Source organism: Tachypleus tridentatus, chromosome 11 (assembly GCF_004210375.1).
Source record: "Tachypleus tridentatus isolate NWPU-2018 chromosome 11, ASM421037v1, whole genome shotgun sequence".
NCBI lineage: Eukaryota > Metazoa > Arthropoda > Merostomata > Xiphosura > Limulidae > Tachypleus > Tachypleus tridentatus.
This window is the reverse complement of record NC_134835.1, coordinates 50,930,823-50,957,223: the sequence shown is the minus strand read 5'-3', so window position 1 is coordinate 50,957,223 and position 26,401 is coordinate 50,930,823. Positions and strand designations below refer to the sequence as shown.

General features: G+C 33.3%; 1 protein-coding gene across 4 annotated transcripts in view; it reads right to left on the bottom strand.

The window, feature by feature from the left end:
* Positions 1-26,401, bottom strand: part of LOC143232138 (FH1/FH2 domain-containing protein 3-like) — a 172,772-nt gene that overhangs the window by 115,459 nt on the left and 30,912 nt on the right. For all 4 annotated transcript variants that reach the window (XR_013017391.1, XR_013017392.1, XM_076467225.1 and 1 more), the window contains exon 4: positions 6,509-6,630. Coding sequence is in view for 2 of the 4 variants with exons in the window: in XM_076467225.1 (XP_076323340.1) it covers positions 6,509-6,630 (122 nt within the window). In the remaining 2 variants the exon portion in view is untranslated. The remainder of the gene's footprint in view (positions 1-6,508; positions 6,631-26,401) is intronic.

Here is a 26,401-nt window from a genome sequence, read left to right as displayed (position 1 = left end):
AGTTGGCAGTGGGTGATGATGACTAACTGCCTAACCTCTAGTCCCACGCTGCTAAATGAGGGACCGCTAGCGTAAATAGCCGTCGTGTAGCTTTGCACAATTTGTATCGGAATGTGATGTTATTTTACGAATTTTATATATATATATATATATATATATTCACATACATACATAAATAAGTAAACAGTTTGAATACAATAAATAACATCAACTGTTTATAGGCAATTAAAACAACACTATGTAACAATAGTGGAAGTTAGTAAAATGTTAGTCTGGTTGGAAGATACATAAATATAGAAATTTAGGGTGGTTTATTTTTATTATAAGGTTATTTAACAACCGCTTTTCATGTAAAAATATTAGGGATGACTGCCTTTCCACGACTGACTGCAGACAACGAAACGCAGTAGGAGTTGAGACGTTGTGGGTCAATGCATTAAACTGCTAACCCCTAATTTGATCTACCGTAGCAACTATGTAGTTTAACATTTGCGTTTATATGATATTTGATAGGTGGAATATCTTTAACGCTTCTAGGTAATATATGCGCAGACACTTTCTTTATGATTTAATAAATAATAGCACGGACTGACAAAGGACAACTTTCATTTTCTTATATTATAATTTCAGTTATATATACAAGAAACAAATTGCACATTGTGTGTATTTTAGTATAAAAAGGAGTCTTTCTTACGAATCTTCCCTTCTGGTACATATAATCCAGAAAAGTTCCTTCGACTCCTTCATGATTCGAGTATCAATCACCAATATTTCATAGCAACTTATTCCGAAATGAAATTTTTTTTATAACTTGAAACAAAATATATGTCACAATGCTAACAGAATGTGTTATATATGTTGTCAATGATATGTGTTCTCCACTGAATACTCAGTATCCTTGTTGTTAAATAATAGTTATAATACTCATCAAGTACACCGAGGGAAATCAAACCCATGATTTTATCGTTCTAAATCCGTAGACTTACCGCTGTCCTAGCCCGATGTGACTTTGATATAAGAAAACACACAAGATTTAACACAAGGCCACGTAAATATGCTACTGTTTAGTATTAAATACTCAGTTTCCATAAATATTCCATGAACATATTATGAATGTGGTGGTTTAGCACGAAAGAACCATTGCCTTTGATCTTTTGCTATAGCAACGTTACGAATTTCTGACGCCTGATTAAAGGCACACACTATGGAAAAATCACAGATTCATCCAAAATTAACATTAAATTATTTGTAGAGCTACCACATTTTACAATAAAGTGCAGAGGCAAGTGTGAATTGATCATTTTTGTAAACTAATACTTTTTACTTCCCTTAAAAAATTAGTATTTAACACCTGGAGGGGCTAATATCATAAGATCTACCCCTCCCACCTCTTTCCATTCACATATATAAACATCTAACGTTGATTCTTCATTTTAAAATTTAAACTTATTCCTCCAAAGACTGATATGAAAGCCAAGTTCCCATTTTTGTCAAAATATTTTTTATTTGGGGATGTTCACAGTAAAACTTTTCATTACTATTTCACATGGAAATATAACTTCGTTTTAAAGCCGTTTCGAAATAGCACTCATGCAGTTCTTCAAAACAAGTCAAGTTTTTAAAAATATCGCATATAATACATTTAACATGATTCCACTTGCTACAATCACAACCATGAGATATTCTATCATTCTAAGGCACTGCTTATCAACCTTATTTGACTATTTAATTTTCACGGAACCTTACTGCGCCTCTTTTATTAGTGAATGTTGAAGGTGGTTGCTTTATAGCCGTCATAAAAAAATAACCTTATGAATAATTCAAAACAATGAAATGAATCTAATTATAAAGAGGGCGTTGTCTTAAAAATTATGCATACATCGATTTCTTTTTTCTCTATTACGAGATTTATAAGAACAATGTGCTAAAATCACGGTAAAAATAATGTAATCGGAGAAGAATATATTGAGTTATTTCATTCGTATTACAGAATAAACTCCCACTGGCAAAACGACATGTCTTTGGACTTTCAACGTTAAAAACCAGGTTTTTATACCCTTGGTGGGCCCGAACTAGGTAGCCCTTTGTGTAGATTTGTGCTTAATTACAAACAAACAAAAGTAACAGGATAAATAGAAATGCAATATTCTCTGAGATGCTAAAAACATATTGATGAAAAACCAATGTATAACGTTAAGTTAGTTACAGGTTGTCTGAAAAGATAGGTGGTCTGCAGCTTTTCTTAATTTCAGATACTTGAAGGATTATGGTGCTGTCAAAGCACGGGCAGTTCAAATTAACCCTACTGTTACTTCAAACTTGTTTGAAATTACAAGGACAGCATGTGGGACACCTTTTAAAAAAAATTCGTTGACGTGCCTTTGGTTTTAGACTTTTCGGACACCCTGTGTGTTAATTATTAGGCTAATTTTTAGTTCTGTGTTATGCAGGTGGGTTGTTTTTATCAGAAGTTAATGATGATAACTATATAACATAAATGAATTTCCAAATATAACGGAATATTCAGGCGTTTTAACTGTGTAAACGTATTGTTCATCTGATGTTTTTCTACAGTAATGTTTTTCGATTTCTGCTAGCTAAAATACTACTGCGTTAGTTGTGAAAGGAAAGTCCTCCGGTGTAATAGAGGTAAGTCTACGGACTCACAACGCTAAAATCTGGGGTTCGATTTCCCGCTGTGGACACACCAGATAGCCCCATACTTTGATATAAAACAAATTGAAAAAGAAAAATTATAGGTTTTCCGTGCATTATGTAAGCCAGTAAAAAAAGCACAAAGCAGTTCAGTGAAAACTTGCACTGTTAACTGTAAGCTTTTCTTCAGATAACATATTGCACGAGTTACAACTAATTCAATTTCTAGAGATATTCTGAAATTTCGCCTAATACATTTTATTATTTAAAACAGACGTTGTATTCTTTCAAGTTACGTAAAAATAGCCCATTAAAAGACTGGCAGAAAACTGTAGTTAATTGGTGTTTGTTTAAAATTTGCTCTATGTCATGTAGCAGGCTGTACAGAAAACAGAACAGTATGAAAATGGGAGCTGCGCTTTTGATTCTGTATCTAAAGATTACTGATTTTAAATGAAAATGGAATATTAATACAAAGATAAACCGTTATGACTTTCACTTACAGAAATGCAATTTGATTTTTTTTTGGGGTGGTGGTTAACGGTCCTTCAATTACCTTAGGTTTCGTATAATAAAAATGCAGTAGATTAAATTTCATTGAACTGTATGTTTAAACTAAACGTAGAAAATGACGTGAAAGTGGTATTTTATTGACAGACTCATCTAATCTTGTGGTCAAACCACATATATTTGTCCTTTCAGTCGTGGTTGTGTTATAAAGTTACAGTAAATCCCACTATTCGTTGTAAAAAAAAGTATCCCAAGAGGTGACAGTGGGTGGTGATGACTAGCTTTCTTCTCTCTAGTCTTATACTACTAAATCAGATAGCCCTCGTGTAGCTCTGCGCGAAATTCAAAACAAACAAACACTTTAATCATCTTTGGAGATGAAATTGCTCATCCTGTTCTCCACAACCGGTGTTGTAGTTCATTTGTACACGATTGTTAGTTAATAACGTTGAGCTGGGACGTAATCTCACTCATGTAATAGTAATAACAAGAAGCAATATTTCGTCAGTCAATAGCATAACCAACAAATTAGCTAGTTATAGTTATTACTTAATAAAATGTTATAGATTGTACTACAAAAGTTTATGAATAGCCACCTTCAGGAATGAAACTCGTGAAAATGAGAGCGTGACGTAGCCTATTGGTTTGTGTGCATACAATGGATCCAAGAATCAATGTTTCGCGTTCGGTTGCAGAAAAACAACAAACGCGTTTCTTACTTTGAAGTTGTGGTGCTTTTTTAGGGAAACAATCAAATTCCACTATTTAACTAGCGAAACCCGATAATGTTAGTGGAAGCTAAGAGTATATTTTCTTCATATGTCATTTAAATTTACGTCAGCTGGCGCAGGTAGCCCTTGCATAAATGTCCGAAAAAATCGAATGAATCGTTCAAGCGGTTCATTTAACGCTTGAATTTAGGACAGTAGCCTCATTTGAAGATGTATTTGCAAGTAGAAATAAAAAATATTCACTCTTAAAATAAATGCTTGACAGTAAACGTGGTAGGTTTCACTTAGCTATCTTGGAAAAATAAAGTCGTCAAATATAGATATCTTAACATTTTTATTTTTGTTCTAGTTTAAGTAGTAAACTTGACTCTGGAGTCATCTTAACAATTTTGCAACAACCAATATGTCTGAACTGTAGACTGAGTATTTGGTAATATTTACATAGCATCACTAGGTCCAGGTGTTTATCACAGTTATATTTGTATTGGAAGAGCTCACTACGCGAACAAATATAACATAAGGATGTCAGCTGTGTATTTGAACAGCCAGTACTACACCAGAAGAGAAATATGCAAGGCGTTTTGGTTGTTCAAGGACAAAGGTGTGTTTGCGTTCTACAAAACTGTCAAATCATATTACGTTCGACATAGTGCTGACAGTAACATCTAATAGATTATAAACAAAAGTCAAGTGAAATAAAATAAAGTCGTAATCCAGTCATAACGTAACTAAAGCTGAAATAACCTAGCATTAACTATGTACGAGCAGTTTTAAGACTTTCAGAGCTATAAGTTTTTGAATCCTCCGAAACGGTTAATTATGTGCCTTGAGGTAGTAATAAGTTGTAAAAAATAGTTTAACTGGAGGAAAGAAAGAAACACGTGAAACATTGAGTCACTATTTTGTCTAAAATGTACACACTTAGGAGATGAAACATCCTGCATCAAATCAAATTAGTGTTAAACAAATTCACAAGCAATGGTACAAAGAAAGCCGTAAGAAAATGTTTCATTAAACAAAATTCGTTATTTTCTGCTTAAAGGAATTTGTTCATGAGTTCTGATACTATATTGGAAGCAAGAGTTGTTGTTGCCAAAAAATAGCTGTGTTGTAATATATCCAAACACTCACTGAACCCTGTCTCAAGTTATAGGCTTGAAAGATTAGTCTTGATTCTATAAATCTGGTAAACTAATCACAAAAATGACTGCTAGAAAGTTTATATGTTAAGTGATTTCAGAATTCGACCGGACTATTCACAAAAATTACATCTTTTTTGTCATTATATCGAGATGTACCTGGACATTTGCCAATTTTAAGGACGCATTAAAATTCGTGTAACTTTATCTTAAAACTACGCAATGAGAACGACATTTGAATGAGATCTCACATTTAAATCACAGTTTACAGCCACACAGTTCTTAGAACGTCTTAAACGTTCATTAAGATTCATATAAAGGCATACACGATATTGTGTCGTATTTCAAACAATATCTGTAATTGAAATGAACTTCTTATTGTGCAGTAATATATTTTGTATAAAACACATAGGGACAGAAATTCATCTCACTATGCTGATGAAGGGTATGCAAAAATGTTTTACATTTAGAATTATAATCTTTCAAGAGGAATTTAAAACGAAGTTTAAACTTAAAACAATACTGGTATATAATATAGATGTGTACTAAATTCTAAGGGGAAGGAAACTTGATTGACATCATCTTGAGATACGTAAATGTATTTTATATCTTGAATGATGTGTTTACATTGAAACACTTATCAAACGACTATTGAACTTTCATGATAAACTATATAGCTTAGAACCTTTTAAAAAACAACTTTTTTTTTTTCTGAAATGTAAACAGACGTTTATATCTGGTAATACTATGACCGGCTGGCAAGTGTGATTTCAAACAATACCAAGTCTCACCAGCTGGGAGCCCAGCAAGATCGATGACAGAAATTGTCATCCAGTGAATTGTTAGAATTTTAAATAGGCACATGCACCTATACGTTTTTTCATTCAACTTTTGTATAGTGTTCTTTATTTCAAAAGCCTTCAGGGAGGTTCATATTTTTCTTTAGTTTGAAACTAAGGTTTTAATTAAAAACCTACACACACACACACACATATATATATATTAAAGCGTAACCTCTTTATGAAGTTTTAATATTTTAAATCTTTAAACGTGCTCAGAGAAGTGTGTTGAATGCGTCTCATTGTGTGCACATATTATAAATAATCAAGAATATATTATGTGACATTTTAGCTATTTATCCCTTTTGTACTAACTTTCAGTAATGAAATGTTAAGCAGGTGTGAGATTTTTTCGTAATACAATTACATTATTCTCTATTCAAGTGTCCGTTATGTAAACAATAGAAGTAAATGAAAAATGTTAGTTGTCAAGAATGAAATAATAGTAAATAGGAAATGTGTAAAAACAAAATATGATATGACATGATTGTATGACTGAACATTAATTCTAATTAACGGATGTATATAATATCGCTTTGTTTTTGTTTTCTCACAAGTAGTAAGAATTTAACAAAATTACTATAAAACTGAAACTATTAGAAGTGGAGTTCCTTTTCTAACATTTGTCACTTACTTGTCTGAAAATCCTTCAAATTCTTCGGACTGTTCGTCTATCGTTGATTCTAAATCTAAGTAGTTCCCATAATCCCCTTCGGTATTGTTATATTTGTAAATCTGCAGGGTACAGTCGTCCAACTGTAAAAAAATCGAGCAGTTAATCCAAGTTTGTGAAAATATAATATGAGAAAATATAAATGAAAAATTTCAAACAAAATTCATTTCGTTTTATTTACATATTGGTATACAAATACTTATAGTTAGAATTTGAATAACGACCTTGATTAATCTAATCTGTCATCTGAATGTTTCCTAATTAAGACGTCTTTATTATATTCTGAAAGATTTAGGTTTATGAATTTCGCGTAAAGCTACATAAGGGATGTCTGCGCTAGCCATCCCTTATTTAGCAGTGTAACACTAAAGAACAGGCAAACTAGTCATTACTATCCACCGCCAACTCTTCCGCTACTCTTTTACCAACGCATAGTGAGATTGACTGTCATTTTGTAACATTTCCACGGCTGAAAGGGCAAGTATGTGACGGGGATTCCAACCCATGACCCTCAGATAACGAGTCGAGTGCCCATGCCGGGCCTTCTAATAGAGTACTTACAGATTATACTAACCATACATTTGTTCAAGTTAAAGTGCTAACCAACTTGTTTATACATATAAATAATTATTAGACTAATATTATGCCAGGTTGGCGCACACTGGTAATTTATAAAGTAAAATTCCTTAATTTAAAAGCATACGTTCAGGTTAACGTCCCACAATCACACTTTCTTACCTAATTTGGAGGAAGGGAACTTCCAGTACATAATTACTTTTAGTCCTTCTGCCTCAAAATTGTACTTTTAGCCCTGTGTTTCACTTAATACTGACGAGAGCTTTTATAGTATTATCTTTATTTTTAGTATTTACTTTAACTATTCACAAAGAACAGTTTGTCGGATAAAATATAGCAGTGTAAAAACCATTTACTGACATGTGGTTAACCTCTTTCAATTTAGGTTTCTATATTAGAAGTAAGCTTGTTTATTACAGGTAGAAAATAGGTCGTCAATGAGTTCACGTACCTAACAAGTTTCAGCAACACATTTTTTTTGTTAAGAAATTCAAATCAAAGTATGATATTTACTCCAATATTTCACGTAATATTTTTCGTACCAAGTCCCGACGAACCTTGCGCACTAACTGCTAAACGAGATTGCTGACAACAGAAAGCAAAAATAAACATGTTACAGCCAACCAGATGAAATAATTAATTAACCAAGTATCAGTTAAGTTTGTTTGGTTGTTTCTGAATTTCGCACAAAGCTACACGAGGGCTATTTGCGCTAACCGTCCCTTATTTAGTAGTGTAAGACTGGAGAGAATGCAGCTAGTCATCACCACCCACCGCCAACTCTTGGGCTACTCTTTTATCAACGAATATTGGGATTGACCGTATGTATGTTTTAATGCCTCCACGGCTGAAAGGTCGAGGATGTTTGGTGTGCCAGGGATTCGAACCTGCGACCCTCGGATTACGAGTCGAATGCCTTGACACACTTAGCCATGCCGGGCATATCAGTTAAGACACTACACTACAGTATGCACTCTTGAAACTTAAGCTTAATATAATTGTATGACGTTATATATTTAAAAACGGCTGGTATGGGTAGAAAAAGCACTAGTGAGGAGCCAACAACAATTGTATAACGTATTTACCCATGACGCAATAGGCTAAATAATAAATTCCGTATGATTATATAAAACACTTTTATTGAAACAAATCATGCAGCCCCTTTTTTCGTTGATATACTTCTTCATCTATGTATGTTACCTTTATTTGATTTTTGTTATACGACCTACTTTCTATTTTACTGACATCAGAAAGTTAAATGTTCAGGAAAGCTCCATAATTTCAGGTATTAGAACATATTGGTTTTTGCAATGAGGAAAAATTATTATATTCTGGCAGGCAAATGGCTCTTATAATAATAAGCATATTGTAAGTTGCAAATATATTACCAAAATTAATGTGTGAAATTTTCGCATCAAAGTGGACAACGTAACTCTTACAAACTATGTGGAGGAAATTCGTAAAACTAGACAATATAGAGAAAATAAATTAATAATACACGTGTATATACTTAATGTGTCCGAGTGAAAGATATTGTAATAAAATGAAAGCTGTAAATTGTATAATACAATACTAAAAGTTTTAAATGCACGTGCACAAATAAGCAGACACTGCCTGAGGGATCGCGAAATTTTAATGCACAAACAGGTGGCCAACCGGAAGTAACATAGGTGCAAGAAGACGAGAAAATCGATTGGCCACAACTGGGTCAACTTGAGGAGCTGACTTATTCTTGCAAGATCCGTGCTGTGAGTACAGTTGTTTTTCCTAATCAAATTTAGTTTAACTTGACCCGAATTCATCTGGAAAATTACATTTATATGTCATTATTTTAAATAGGAAGCGCTTATTAAAATACGCTTACAACAAACTAAACTAGTGTTCAGTGATCAATGGGAAATATTTTCCTATAAGCTAACGTTCAGATTTACGTATTTTTCTTGTATAAAAACAATGATTAGATAATTCAAGACTAATCAGTGTAATTTTATTTGATGCTTGCAACTAAAGTCAAACCACGAGAAGTTGAGTTAACAAATCTTGTACTTGAAAATCAAAATTAAAAAAAAACAACACGAAAATATTGATTAGGAGTGAAGTAAAATTGGCTTAACTTGAACGTTTCAGTTCGTAGACGCAAATGAAAGTTAAAATAGGTCTCGAATTAAAATTAGACTATAGTCACGTTTAATTTCTTTCTTGTAATTAAAATTTATGTTGATTCAGCTGGTTAACAGCACCGACTGAATGCTCTCGGTCTTCTTTAATTGAATAGTAGTATTTGAATGTCACTCTTATAACGCATTCAAAGTAAAGAACTAAGGTAAACAGAAAAGAAAAACGGATTTTTTGGCTCCACAATCTAGGCCAAACTTGACTTTTATAATTAAAGAGAAACTTATCTGCTATTAAAATACTAAGTCAAGCTTTTTATTTCTTATCATGACTCACGATAGTATTTCATGATGGAGATCACAAGTAACGGCACAAAACATCAAAAGCACGTTCGGGCAGAGAGCACCTTGAACAGTAAAGACTAAGTTCAAACAGAGCTAAAACCTTCAATATTGACTATAAGCATGGAACATTGGTTCCTTACTGCTCTTGCTGTTCATGGTGTTCATACTGGAGTAAAATAACCCGAACTTTAAAGATGTAGTCGTCTCTACCAAATGCTTATTTATTAACCCAAGTTGTAGAGGCGATTATTTGCATTTCAAATCACAATAATAGATAATGTCTGGAAATAGGAGTGATTCACACAATTTTATAACAGTTGTTTTGATTTGTCATAACTAAAGTATTATAAATTCCAATAATTATGTAGATGATCAGCTTAAAGGAGAATTCTGAGATTTATTCATATAATATTTTCAACCTTCATTAGATGGATGGGTTTAAATAATATATATTTGTTTTAGAATTCATACTTTTTTTTTACAAAAGTTTTCTATAAGAGTTTAAGTTTCTAGCTTTTGAGCATTCTAAGCAGTAATACAGAAATATATCATTGCGTTTATAGTGTGTCTGACTCTTACCAAGAAGGAAAATGTCCAGGCACAAATTTAATTAGGTACTAAAAGTATTTGCGGAGGTCTTGAAAAGTGTATGTTATTACAGATAATTACACATAAAAAAGCGTTAATGGTAATCAAAAATGAATGTAAATAAAATTATCTATATAGATGAATAAACAGTCACCGATGCATACTTTCAGATATCTGTTGTCAAATTAAATAGTTCTTAACACACAGCAATTGTTTGTGTTTTAATTCTTTTGTTATATCCATATTTAAATTGCGTGACAGTAGGTTGAATCTGTTAAGCAAGGGACATCACTTTTTCTTCATCGGTTATCTTGAGTTTGTTTTGTTCTACGTAAAATTATCGGCTACACTTACTTTAGATGAACTGCATATTGTCTGGGTTACTGACTTCTTGCACGGGAATGTTCCAAGTCACAACCTTGACGAACTTCGTGCAACTAACTGTCAAAAACTACCAACACACACCCCCATGTGCACGTGTTGCTCTTTCATTTAATAATGGATTTGAACATAAAATGAGCGTCACATATTATAACGTTTTTTTTTCAATATGTGGAGATGCTATATTACCTAACTGTAACAAATGGAAACAAAAACTTATATTAATACAAGAAGTCCGATCAGTTTATGAATGTCTGAGATTTTAAGTAACTTTTTGAAATGAATATACTTAATTTAGATTTTAGGTCATTTAAGATAAAAAATACTTCTGGTATTATATCAAATAATTTAATTATTATTAGCTTATTTCTGATATTTTTAAGCCAATAATAAATTGCTTATATAACTAAAGCAAGTATTAATTGTTTGACAAAATGTTTCAGGAAGAAATAAAAATGTTTAAATTTAAAACATTATCAGGCAGTTTAAATACTAGGTGTTATGAGTTGTGAATTAGAGAGTAAATGACATCAGAGCAGTTACATGACGTGAGCTGAAGCCTTGAAGTTTGTCTGTAATTAAGCACAAAGCTATACAACGGGCTATCTATGCCCTGCCCACCACTGATATCGAAACCCGGTTTGTGGCGTTATAAGTTCGAAGACATAGTTCTATGCCAAAGGGGAAGAGGGTGCCTTGAAGAAATGCTAAAAACAGAAATATTTAAGGTACGTTTGTTATTTCTCGTCTGTTTACTTTTGTATACGTACCTGCAGTCCTTTAAATCCAGTGTTGTTGATAAACATGTTTTTACACACACACATACATATTACTAAAGAAATCAGATAATTTTTGTTCTACTGTGAGATGTATTTATCTCTCAGATTGTGGATAAATTCAGTGTGTTGTTGATAAACATGTTTTTACACACACACACACACGCATATGTTACTAAATAAAACAGATAATTTATGTTCTACCTCGGGTGTATTTATATCTCAGACTGTAGATACTTCCAGTGTGTTGTTGATAAACACGTTTTTACACACATACACACACACACATATATTGATAAATAAATAAGATAATTTATGTTCTACTGTGGGGTGAATTTATCTCTCAGATTGTGGATACTTCCAGTGTGTTGTTGATAAACACGTTTTTACACACACATTGATAAATAAATAAGATAATTTATGTTCTACAGTGGGGTGAATTTATCTCTCAGATTGTAGATACTTCCAGTGTGTTGTGGATAAACATGTTTTTACACACACACGCATATTACTAAAGAAACCAAATAACTTATGTTCTACTGTGGGGTATATTTATCTGTCAGGTTACGGATAAATAAAACTTTATAAACTGGTTTATATTAGTTGGGTTTAAAAATGTAGCTATGCATGAAGTTGCATTTATTTTCTAGAAGCTGAACACGTCTATGAGTTTATTACTATTTAGATACTAAGTAATCATTCAAGTTCAAGGATAGATCTAATATCGTGTGGAAAAATTTAAACGCCTCCAGACGCCAATCAGTATTCTGATATTTTCAGGATTGTGTTATTCTATTCCTTTTAAATATAACTCATATTTTAATAGCTTGGAGCCTTTCTCACAATTATGAACAGTTTTACAAACTCCTTAAATATCTATGAAACATTGTTGGAAAGCAGGAAAATATTTGAATATTTTGTGTTACTTTCTTGTGCCAGACACCATTATTGTTGTTGTTGTTTCTGAACTAAGCACAAAGCTACACAATGGACTATCTGTGCTCTGCCCACCACGGGTATCGAAACCCGGATTTTAGCGATGTAAGTCCGCAGACATACCGCTGAGCCACTTGGGGGCACACCATTATTACTGGTCACAACACTACTAACAGATTTACTTTTTTTAATCGCTGATTGATTTTATACAATTACAGTACACTTTGATATTTGTTCTGCATTGTTCAGTTCTGTTTAATTGTATAATGTAATGATTAAGGTGCTACACGTGGCTGTTAATACATTCGAAGAGATTGTCATGCAAGAAATTAGCATAAATACAGATCTTCAGTCTTGAAATAGTTATCATTTAGATCTAGAAGTGCCTTAAATGGAGCGGTCTCATTTCTAAGATTTAAACCACAGGAATAACATATGATCTTAATATTTGGTTTACTGATCTCAAAACATCTCGACATTTAAGTATCTATGCTTAATCTTTATCAGTTTTTTAAGTCGTGATGAAGAATAAATTCTATTACTGACCATTAATATACTCGATTTTCATGAATTTTAAGAGTCACTTGTTGTGTGATAATTTATTATTCCGTTGTTATAGACGGCGCATCAAAAGAATAAACGACATTGAATAGCCAACTCAATACGTATATGTTCATCTACTTTGAATTTTGATAAAAAGAATAACAGTTTGGTTTGTTTTTAAATTTCGCGCAAAGCTACTCGAGGGCTATCTGCGCTAGCCGTTCATAATTTATCAGTGTAAGACTAGAGGGAAGGCAGTTAGTCATCACCGCCCTCTGCCAACTTTTGGGCTACTCTTTTACCAATGAATAGTAGGATTGATCGTCACTTTACAATACCCCTACGGTTGAAAGGGCGAGCATGTTTGGTGTGACGGGGATTCGAACCCTCCATCCTCAGATTACGAGAAGAGTGCCTTATCCACCTGTCCATGACGGGCCCAGGATAACAGTACGATTGAAACAAATGTAGTTAACCTCATCAAAATAATATTCAAGAAGAGTAATTTAAATGTGAAAAAGTTTCATTTGTTTCTATCTAAACGAAGATGTGTGACAACTATTGGATGATAATGCAATATTTTAGTAGACTAAGCACACACACATTTCACGAAACTCATTCGCAAAAAATATTATGTTCCCTATTAAGATGAGCGTTATGTGCAGTGTCCGTTTTGTGTTTTGTGACGTTCTCTGGTAAGTGTTGTCATTCCAAGTTGTCATTCGAGTGCATTTCAAATACGAATAAGTGAAAACGTTAATAACATTTAGTGTATTTACATTCCTGTGATAGTTATGAAATATATAATGGCGAATACAAAATTTACCTAGACATTTGATCTTCTGAAATTAAAAATACAAGGTGAAAGTCGCACGTTACTTGAAGATGACAATCTCAGACATTCTGAGAAGTGATATGAGATTACCATTAGAGAAAGAAGTATAGTAAATCACATCATTGCACTTAAGCTTTCTCACGTACTTTTACAGATGCATGAATAGAATGTCATAGGATGTAGGACATTATAGCTATTACTGAAAGTTTATGTAAAATAAAATAGCATAGCGGTCATGAAAGTTAACCATTAAGTGTACAAGTGAGGGTATAGATTAGAAGTAACTTTAATAACTTTAACAGCAGGTTATTATTACCATTAATGGAGTTTTCTCAAAAAAAAACAACGTTAAAATCAGGGGTTCGATTCCCTTCGGTGGACTCCGCAGATAACCCCATGTGGCTTTGTAATAAAGAAAACACACACACTCAAAGAAAAAATAAAACTTACCAATGATATTGAAAGAAAGAATTTCTACAATTGTTGAGACTGCATTCTATAACACTGATGTATCTACATAACTTAGAGGTCGGCACGGGCATTCGAAAACCCGCGTATCCGGCAGATTAATTTTAAACATTACTCTATCCTACCTGGATATCAATTATTAATTCCAGAATGTGGAAGATATGAAAACAATGCAATTGTAACAGTGAATCTCTGACAGGTGTAGTACGGGCTCAACGGTAAAACTCCGGGATTAGATTCCTCACGATGGACACGGTGCTGATAGCCGATTGTGTTGGTGCACGCTATATCATTCAAAGAAAATCAATGAAGACGAGTTTCAAAATTTAATAAGCTAATTCATTTTGAGTTTTTTTTTGTTATTATTTGTTTTCTACACTAACCGTGGCTACATGTGCTTTCAGATTTGAAAAGAAAATATTGGTACTACATAGAGAATTTTATCATGTTGTATGTACTTGAAAGATTAATATCCCTTATCAGTTTAATCCAAGGTGTATTCATTTGTTATAATTATATGAACGGGACCTGGATCTCTGGATATCTTTGACAGCATGTATGTGGCTCTAGAATTTCTACCTGTGTCAATGTATAGTATTCAGATATACTTTTAAAAATTATTTTAATAATTTAATATTGTTACTACTTTTGAGAATGATACTGAATACAGAATCAAGAATTATTGTTTCTTTGTAAGTTAAAAATAAAATCAGTAAAACAACTTGGTAGACCAGCGGTTTGCAAAATGTGGGTTTCAAGCGGTATCGAATTGAATCACAGAACATTTGAGGACCAGCATGGCCAGGTGGTTAGGGCACTGACCAACAATCTAAGTATAATGGGGATTTGAACCCACCCCCACGGTTGAAAAGGCGTTATACTGTTACGATCAATCCTACTATTCGTTGGTAAAAGAGTAGGCCAAGAGTTGGCGGTGGGTGGTAATTACTAGTTGCTTTCACTCTCGTCTTATGTTGCCAAATTAGGAAGGACTAAAGCAGATAGCCGTCGTGTAGCTGTGCGCGAAATTCAAAACAAACACAGAACAATTCATAGTGAACCTTAAGCAAATTTTATTTTAAAATTACCTTTTCAAATAATGATACAGGAAAATATTGAGAAATAAAGGCTCTTCTTGATTTTACCGAAGAACAATACCCCTCCCTCAATACATCAACTTAGCTTGGGTCCAAAATACTGCCTGATTTGTCAGGTGGGTCGTGGATTGGGAAAGTTTGAAATTTTCTCCTTCAGACCACAGGCACAGTTATTGAGCAAATCAACGTATATTTTTATAGCTTCTAGAAAAATAAGCACGAAATTCTAAAACAACAACAACAAAACTACTCTATCTAGAAGTAACTCAAATGTATTTCTGCTACTGTTTATTGAACAGCTTCAAAGGTACGTGTAATAATAATGACATAAACTAGTTCACATAAGGAGATATACGAGTGTAATATGATGAATCATTTTGCGAAAATCAGTGTCAGAATAAACAAGTTTCGATAGCAAATATCGAATGTCACTCTGGCAAAGTAGTCAAAATACTTAATGAAATTCTCACCTTGCCTGTGTTCTTATCATACGAAAGTGGTAAATGTTTCATAAGTTTCTCTGTGGGTTCGTAGGCCCGGCATGGCCAAGTGGGTTAAGGCGTGCTAGTTGCAATCTAAGGGTCGCGGGTTCGCATCCCCGTCGCACCAAACATGCTCGCCTTTTTAGTCGTGGCGGCATTATAAGGTGACGGTCAATTCCACTATTCGTTGGTAAAAGAGTAGCCCAAGAGTTGGCGGTGGGTAGTGATGACTAGTTGCCTTCCCTCTAGTCTTACACCGCAAAATTAGGGACGGCTAGCGCATATAGCCCTTGTGTAGCTTTGCGCGAAATTAAAAAAAAACCAAACCTGTTGGTTCGTTGAATTTCGTACAAAGCTGTTTGAAGCCAATTGAAGACCTTGCTGTCCTTAATTTTGACGTGATAAGACTAGAGGGAAGGTACGCCCAGATCTTGAGTTACTGTAATAGAATAGTGATATTCGACGGTTACTCTTATAACGTATCCACGGCTCCAAAGTGTGGAAAGAAACTTAATTAATTAATTGATTTTTGGCGGTAGGGGCTCGTGAACTTCAGAATCTCAAATTCAAAGCCCAGAATTAACCATTGAGCAGCACTCGGCTCTGCCAAATTTGAAATAAGTAGTTAAAATGGTTTATTGTGTGTTCCAGAATTTCTTACGGAAATAGGTGATACATAGATATGAAAAAGTAAACACGAATACGTCACAGTGTTATTAAAAGTAACAATGATCTAAAAAAAAAGTTATTAATTTATAAAGTGATTTTGGCAAGTAGTGGAGTAATACAGATAGATGGACAATGATAATGTGCTTCTTATAAAAATCTCTCATGCCAAAGTAGCGGCTTTGCAATCATTCGTGTTGTAAATTTTTAGTGTGTTGACACAAAGCTTAGCTGTGTAATTAGAACCCGTAAATGAAATTCATGTATTCAAGCTGTTAGATGAAATTTGACACCATATCCGATTACATCAAATTGTGTCAGTTTACCATTTATGGTACTATAAGACTTTAAAAAAGTGCTGCATTTTAAGCATAAGTTAACAATGGTGTTTTCCTCCACTAGCATTCAGCTCTCAACTTCAATTAAGTGAGAAAAGGAGCCAGCTATGGAATCACTAACCATTAACAGAGCAAACGACATTGAGTGTTATGATGCATGAGAAGTTAACACTGTGTAGAGGTCAATACTAAAACTACTAATTCCTCTACGAATATGTGAATTTTCACAAAATTTATTACGTTCCGCGACACAGAAGTCTGATTCACTGAGACTAAAATTTAAATAAATGTATAGCAGGTATATATTTACAAGTAATTCACAAGGCAACAGCGCGTGTCGTAATCTCCACTACATACCAGCAGCCATATACAAGTATGGATGAAAACATGTTGGCCTAATACCGATAACTGAAACTAAACCGGTTTAGAACGTTCTGCTTTGGCCACAACTTTCCTTCTAGGAGATTAACCTACCTAGATAAGTACGCACAGCAAAATTTATGATAGTTTTTACTGGACGTCCAAGTAAACTAACTTGTTTAGGTATAGAAAATTCCCTGAGAGATGATGGATATTCATTTTCCTTAGCAGCCTAAAGTAAAACTTAAATTATAGTCTTTATATGTACACTTTCATTACTCGAACTTCCTATCAGTAACTATTAAGTAAGTAAAAACATTTACAACTGAAAACGATAAACACTCGATTTTTTTATATTTGTTTCCTTTTGAATTTTCAGATATATATTTAAAAATTAGTATTCATCTCTACCGGCACGGAAAATTCCGAAATACCGTAAGAGTTAGTTAGGATATGAGGCATAAGTGCGGGATGACGTTAAGTCCTACGTCATCGTTTGGAAATATCTTGCTTATAGGGTTAGAAATTGGGTTAGCAGTTGTTTTAAGTGAATATCTGGAAATTCTAAGACATTGCACGTATCTTATATATTTGTAATAAATATTGTAATTACAATTTAGAAATAAATATAATTGTTAAAACTGGGTTTCTGCATTGTTTGAATTTTTTAAATATATGATACAGTATGTTTTTAAAATTTAAAATTAAACAAGGGTAATTCGCGAAGAAACATAAATGCACTATTTTGTTTTGATATATTTTAGGTTTCAAAATAAAAATCAATATAAGTCACACAATGGGACTAAGTCCGCTTAAAAGTTAGCTTCCCAGAATTCGTGATTTCCTTCCCGGTGACACAAAAATGTGTTCTATATGTTGAGTCCTGTGTGTTCTATAAGAATGAGGGTCAAACTCCACTATTTAGTCAGACAAGAGTTGTCGAGGGTGCTGTTGTTGCTAGTGATTAACTTTTCCTTCTAGCCCATCAGCTTACAATTACAGACGGCTATAAGTAAATAGCCATTTTAGTAGTTTGCAAAAAAATTCCAAAACAAACTATAAAACAAAAACGAATTTTCATAACAACATTTGTGAGACTCTAACTTCATAACAATTTCATAACGCACAATAAAAATACATTTGTGAAAGTTCAGATGACAGACACTCTGTGTCAATGTCCGGGTATTATCAAATTATTTATATAATCCTCTCACGAATTGATGATGAACCTCTTGGCCTTCTACTGAGTAGGTTTGGATGAGTGACAAGAGCTGACAGAGAATGTGCCACTGAACCGAAGAGAAATATGAGAACTATACATGTACTAATGCTTAATAAAAGGCAGTGGAAGGTGCAGGAACACTTTCAGTTTTATACGAATATAAAGATCTGTCAACGGAGATAAACTTGTCTTTCTATATTGACTTCGCAGTAAGGTCACGCTTAAGTTAAAGCCAAGGAAGAGTAGCTTTTTTTTTTGGACTTCACACATCAAGACAACCAAAAAATCACCAAGATAGGTAATTGACCACCATCTAGAACACTCAGGTCCTTGTCATTCCAAAGACTTTTTCTGCGCAATATTATCTATCGTACGAAAATCAAGAAATTACATAACCGATGCATTTCTGTCAGAAATACTGCGCACAAAACCCGAAAGTTAACTAAACTCTTTGAATTTATTGTGTTTATATCGCTCATGTATTAATAATCCCCCAGAATTATTTTACACACATATCTTAATCTGAATCTGCATAAACAGTTCCGTAAAAGGAAGTTAAGCAATATTTATAAAATAAAATATAAAAAAATGGATAAACACGTCCATACAGATGATGCAGTTATGAGGGCGTGAAGATTATAATTACACTTTCAGTACGGGTAACATAATTTCATATAATATCATTATTTACACATAAAGTTCATGAGAATCCTTAAAGCCACAAAAATATTTTGGATTTTTCATAATTCATAATTTCGAATGCAAAACTGTTTTCTTACTCTGTTCTACTAGGCATTTTCACATGAATAAGTCCCGAATAAGCATTAAAATACATTATTCTAACAATGATACACGTTTTAAATGTTTGACTCCTGGAGGCCAAATAAGGCTGAACCTTAACATTAGGTATGAACAAAGTCCAAGACTGCAGTTATATTGTGTAATATAACTATTGTTACAAGAATAGTAGTTTTTCTTTTCAGTACGCGACGAAAAATAAATCTTTCAGTTATAAATTGTTAACAGAGTTACACTGTGTAATAATATAAGTTGTAAATTATTAACCCTAAGTGTTGGCTATCGGTTGGTCAATCAACACTTTGGGAAAGGCTCAAAATAACCATTACGTGAAATATAGGAAATAAATAAGGTGAACTGCGTATTTTCACATAAAGCTTTGTGAAAAACTACGTGTTTCATGTAGTACTAATAATTATATAGCCACAAGTCCGTATAATAATAGCACAAGTAGTTATATATCACAATACCTTTGGATGTTTTATTATGTAGTTCAACCGACCACTGTTTCATAAACTGGTGAATAAATTCTGTTTCATTTTTGGCATCAACTAAATGCAAATCTCATTATGTATACCACCAAACCTAGTTCGGCGCCATGAACAGAATAACCACCCATTTAGTCACAGCCGTAACTGTTCAGAAATTGGTTTCGCCCTCAGGCGACACCATACCTGTTCGCCATGGCTTCAGGGGAGTTTGAAGATCAAGGCCAACATTACCTGAGTTGGAATAACATTAGAAGTAAAAACTGAAAAAAAAATTACCTTGTTAATACGCTCACTATACTAACTAGCTAGGCCAAACACCAGAGGGGTGACTTATCCACAATAACAACTTTTGAGATTCACCCTAAAACTAAGTATCAGTGCTCAACAATTCCGAGAGTATCTACTTGATTCATCTTCAGACAGGGTCAAAAACAAATATAGCGAAATAATGAAATTCGATTAAGAAAATTAAAAACAATCACATTTGCAAACTACGATAACTGATTTTTTTTCCAGTTTCTCAAGTAGCAATATTTTCCTTTAAAACATTTAAAACTACAGACGTGAAACAAAGATGGTTCACGATTAACGTTGTCTTTTGTATACATTGTTGAAGGATGTTTATCTGAAACATTGTAAAGCTTTATTGCTTTTATAATTTGTTTTTGAAAATAAATATGCTAAAGGTGCATTTTGTCACCTATTTTTAATGTGATATACGAATAACGGTTTCTTTGTGGCCCCCTTTCGGTAGTTCAACGGTAAAGTTCGAGGTGCGATTCCTGCAGCGGACAAACGCAAATATCTCACTGCAGTTTTACGCACAAAAAATGTTAGGTATATATTCTGATTGCAGCTGAAAATATCAACAATAACCTTTTAATTAAGTAAAAAATGTCTCGTAGAAGAAAACAGGCTTTCCAAATTAATATATAGATTATTACGTAAAGGTGACGGCCCGGCATGGCCAGGTAGTTAAGGCACTTGACTCGTAATCTGAAGGTCGCGGGATTCGAAACCGCGTTTTCCAAACATGCTATTCCTTTCAGTTGTAGCAGCTTTATAAGTGACGGTTAATCCCACTATTCGTTGGTGAGAGAGTAGCCCAAGAGTTGGCGGTGGGTGGTGACGACCAGCTGTCTTCCGTAAAGGTGTGTATAAAGCAAATATTCTTTCCCTTTTCGTTAGTTATAAGACTAGAAGAACATGTAGCTAGTTACTCTGCAGATTTATGTTAATTTGGTTATTTCAACTAATTATTAGAAAAGTGTGTGTTTTTGTTGTAGCATAACCACATCGAGCTATCCACTGAGCCCACCTAGAGGAATCGAGCCCCTGATTTTAGCGTTGTAAATCCGTAGACTTACCGCTGTATTAACGAGGGGCTATTAGAAAAGTGTACTTAATTACAAAAATTGAGTTTAAATCTACTAGGTACTGACGTTTAAAATTTTACAAAAATCATTTAAAAACACGCATAAACATATATAACAATAGTACGAAAGATGCACACGTAATTATAATTGATACAATAAATAGTCAAACAAACAACACTGGTGTATACTTAAGATATTCCGTCTAACTGGTTATACAGTACGTAATGCTGGAAACGACATGTCACAGTATCATGAGGGTCCTACTCAATTACATATTTTTTTGTACTCTGAAAGAAGCGTTACAGTAATCATGTTGTGACCATCGCAAAAATAGTCGTAATCTGTAGGAAACGAGACTCGTGGAACAACATGCATCATTACATAAACGATAATAATATTTATACGAAAACGTACAACAGTTTACGTTGTAAATCTTCGTATTCGTATTCTTGAAAGGTATAATGAAAAAGAAACACTGGATCTGTGAAATTAACTTGAAAAGATACTGACACTTTGTAATAACTCAGCCTGTGTTCTTTCAGAATCACGTTTTTGTGAAACAGATGATTCAAAACAGCCCGTTTGTTGCACGCCCACAAAGGAGGAATATGAAAAGGTCATGAAGCAGTATATGTTTGACCAAGGTTTTTAGAACAAGAAACTAGAACAGAGGAAAATATACTATCTTATCCTCATACGTCTCAAGGATTTGAGGTACCCATGTAGGAGGAAATTTTTAAGAATCCGCCTAGAATGTCAGTGTATCAGCATCGTGTGTTGAGATACCATCCTAACTTATCGAACGACACCCACGTGTATACCCCATGGCCTGTGAGTCACATATTTTAAAGTTTCGTGAATACACTTGGCACTAACTATAGAAAATATTTGGAATGTCTTGGTTTTTCGATTTACGCTTATGAAATGGCTTCGGCAAATATTCAAGGTTCCTGAGAGAAAATTCAACTACATACATTCTCTTGATGAAAAATAATAATATAATACTTTCAGGATGAGTCAGTGTGTTATCCACTCTTTCACAATCTGTAACAGGGCTCCATTCCAAATACTGTTTTGTTTTTAACTTTTTAATCGAATATTGCTTTCCAATCTGGAAATCAACATAGCTGTTCTAGCTTTTATTTTTATTTTAATGCACATAGTATTTAATGTCAACTTGTTTCGTATTGTTTTTAGTTTCAGGCTGGGTCATTTTAATATGATAAACTATATTTTCAATTATTTAACTTATGTTAGCTAGAGGCCGCATTGAGGAACTTCAACTAACATCTAGACATGGATAAATTAGTTATAAATTTGAGAAAGCAGTTAGTTAATTATTTCACTGAAGTATTTAAGAGAGACTTTAGTGAAATATTCAATGAGTGTTTCAGTTGTATTCAGCTACTCAGCGAGATGCATGTTTGTTTTAAATAAACGTTGAATAATTTGGGCATAGGTACCATTTGTGAGGAGTATCTATTGCAACGTTGTTTGTGAACTTAAGACTATAAGTATGTCGAAGTGAACATTGCTTGGAAGAAACGTTAAACAATAAATAAATAAATTCATTATCGTTACCTGGATTGGGCTTTGCATTATTTTTATCAAATTTCTATCAAAAAGAGAACAAAGCCATCAAACGAATAAAAATTGTTTGTTTTCTTACAGCAAAGCCACATCGGGCTATCTGCTGAGTCCACCGAGGGGAATCGAACGTCTGATTTTAGCATTGTAAATCCGTAGACTTACCGTTGTACTAGTAGGGGACGACGAATAAAGAAAGTCGCAGTAATAGTATGGCAGTCTGACGAGAAATACAATTTTTTAACACAAATATGACGGCAATACTGATTTATATACATCAGCATAAAAATACCAGATACCCATTAGAAATGCTGTCAATGTACTAAAACTGAATCATATAAAATTTAATTCCACGATAAGTCATGTATTTTACTTGTAAGATATTTTCTTAATCTAGCTAACTGGCAATATCTTTTATAGAAATCATCGTATTTCACAGCATCAAATACGTTTGACAATATTTAAATATATCACCTCAACTTGCATGTAGGCAAAAGACATCTAAAAACATAACTAGCTGCCCATCGTCTCAAGGCTACACATGAGGTTTCATGCAAAAACGTGATTTAATCACTTAATGTTATTTCCGGTCTCAGGCTCATGCGATTGAGATTGAAACAAAGAATTGTCCCGCCACATTTTAATCTCGTTGACCATGTTTTATTTATTTTTTTTAGACTTGGTCATCAGAGAATCTGAGATACGAATTTTTAATCAAATATTTTGCAACTTAACAACCACCCAAATAACAATATATTTTGCATCGAACAAACTTTAATTTTTTATGTACCGAATTTATGCTGAAATATGCAGTGGTGCAAGTCCTATGTAAAAATATATATGCACATATTCAGCTTACAAGGCTTAAGTGGTATGCTGTAACAAAATATTGTGGCATTAAAACTCGAATAAAACATCATATGTCCGTTATAATTCTTTAGATTCCAGCAAGTGGACTTCCTTTATTGACTTATTCAAAATATAAGAATTAATGTATGACCTTTCGTATGTGCATTTCACCAAAATTGCCCTACTAACATTGTTGACAGTTTACACGCACCCTTGTATTTAGATTTATACAAATAAGTTTTACCCATTCTCGGTAAGTGGTAGTGGTAGTATCGCTAAGGCTAGTGAAAGTCATCCAAACGTTAAATATTTACTTACTAATTCACAACCGTTAATAAGCTTTTATATAACGTGATTCCCATTTTAAGGAAACTTATTTAACAATCAGTTTAAATCCTTTAAAGATCTAGTCAACAATACAAATGATAAGTTTGAAATTCGATACAAATTACATTCTGTAAGAAATACAATTGAGGAGTCATTGTTGAGAAGCTGTTTGTTTATTGTATATTTTTCGATACACTTCTTTAAGTAAGACGCAATAAGCGCCCCATTGGCTCAGCGGTACATCTGCGGACTTACATCGCCAAAAAACCGGGTTTCGATACCCGTAGTGGGCAGAGCACATATAGCCCATTGTGTAGCTTTGTGCTTAATTCAAAACAACAATAACAAAACGCAATAAATAAAAATCAATGTCTAACAGTAGTGATTGTTGTTCCAAATAATAGCAGGCTACAATGTTTATAAATCCTTAGAATATTTCTAAATAATAATAACATTGTATTTAATATATAAATGATACTAATTTGTATGCACATTGTTGACTTCATAATGTTTTGAAGCTCTGTTTAACACATGATACAAGTAAGTGCTTGCCACATATTCGCAACATAGATGTGTTTTTCATCGTATTTTAGATCTTATTCAATATGAATGAATTATTGTATTTTTTTTATTGAATTTCTTTTTGTTTCACAAATAAGCCATTCAACGAAACTCTCAGTATTTCCTCACGGAACTTGCGTTCACCCTCATATTCTACAAGATTCTATATGAAGTGTCTGGGCCTGATCTAGGGGGACTGCATACAATAAACAACTTGCACGTATTACAGGTATTCGTAAGACTGCTCAGAATATATTCAGACTTGTCTGGACAACGACCTCTACTTCGATGCTCGCAGACTACACATTATTTCAGCTTCATTAACGTCAGGTAAGGTACGAGACAGATAATATAAACCTCTCTCAACTTAAGCCTGATCCCATGCTGCATTGCCCTTTACATAAAAGGTGAAAAACGTGACCGTACTATGACGAAAGATTGTACAGCCACAGTTTCTCACTGAGAGATGTTTGAAGAGTGTATTTTGTAGAGTGTAAAAACGAGAGAAAGATTATAAAAGCAATAGCTGAGTTTTCACAGATTTTTAAGTAAAATATTAACTCCAGAAAAAGAGAAAGGAAGAAGATATAATCAAGAAAACAGAAGAAAAGAAAACTTAATCGGTATTGCCTGAAAAAAAAATCTAGTTTGTATTCACACACATTAATGAATGTAGAATGCTTTGAATCTCTGGAACATCCATGACACGATATAAACTTCCTCAACTTAATATATCGGCTGGAACATCGTTATGTAATGTAGGGTGTTTAGTAACAACAGGATGAGCTGTAATTATTCTATTATTCCAATTCGAGGTGTATGACGTAGAAATATAGAAACGGCAATTAAACGAAACCTTTCTAAATATTCTTTTCACTTGAATGAGCTACATAGTCTATATTTTTATGCGTTTGACACCCATATTCTAGTTTAAAAGCATTATAAAATATGAGTTCACAAATCCATAACATATATACGCTAATCAGTTGCATTACCAAGAATGCAAAACTTCTGCTCATTTCTGTTGCGTGAAAGAAGAACCTGTTTTTGCAAGACTTAAGAAACCTTCAAAATACGACTATGGATTTTTCTTATTTATATCCCCCCTCATAACCAGGTATTCAATGCAAACTTTATGTATAATTAGTGAAGAAAAACAAAACAAAACCTTGGCAGAAAAGACAGTTCAAAGTTTTAAATATAGTAGAGGTATATTGAAGCGGTTTTTATTTGACTAGTATTGTGTTGTTTTCATGTACAGTAGTCTGACTCACAGATAATCTTTATCAACTGGGAATCTTGAAATACTACTGGTTTCAGTTTTATTCTGAGAAGTGATGATGTATGACGTATTGAAAACAATCAGATGTAAAATGTGAGAAGGCATTTACGTCGGCTTTGTAGTTTACATATACATAAACCATAAATATTAATCTTAACAACAACTCCGGTCTCGTCATTTTAATATTTTTACATGTTCAAAAAAACAAGAATGAGAGTAGAATTAATTATTGCTAATGTAGACTTATAATAGTATTTATCTATATTCAAGCTGCGCTAAGATCTAAGTTATAGATTTATTAAATATTTCAAATACAAACATCAGATATATATACATTTCAATTAATTTAAGCTACCTAGGTTTAAAAGTTGACACTACTTCTAAACTAATTCACATATCGAGTTTATATATAAATGTGTATATAAACGGTACAGTTAGTGCCTCAGATGGAATAGAATATGAGAAATGTAGTAATTTTCGAATATATTTTCAGATTCTTGTTCTATTTCGTAAACACACTGAGCCATAGGAATACAAATAATTATACAAATATTAACTCATTCATTCAGTTCTATTTCAAAAGCACGAGATTAATCAGCCTTCTCACTATACATTTATAGACCTATAGATTAATTACACCTAATGTTTTTGACATTAACATTTAACCTAACAAATTGTGGGACATGTCACAAGTAGCCATCCACTTACGTTTGGCAGAATAATTACTAACTCCTGAAGAGTTATCGTAACAGACGTATAGCACTGAATACTCTAAGAAAAACGTAACGACTCAACTGATTTGTATGAAAATGATATAATACGGTGCATAAAGGTTTTTCACACTTTTACCTCAGAA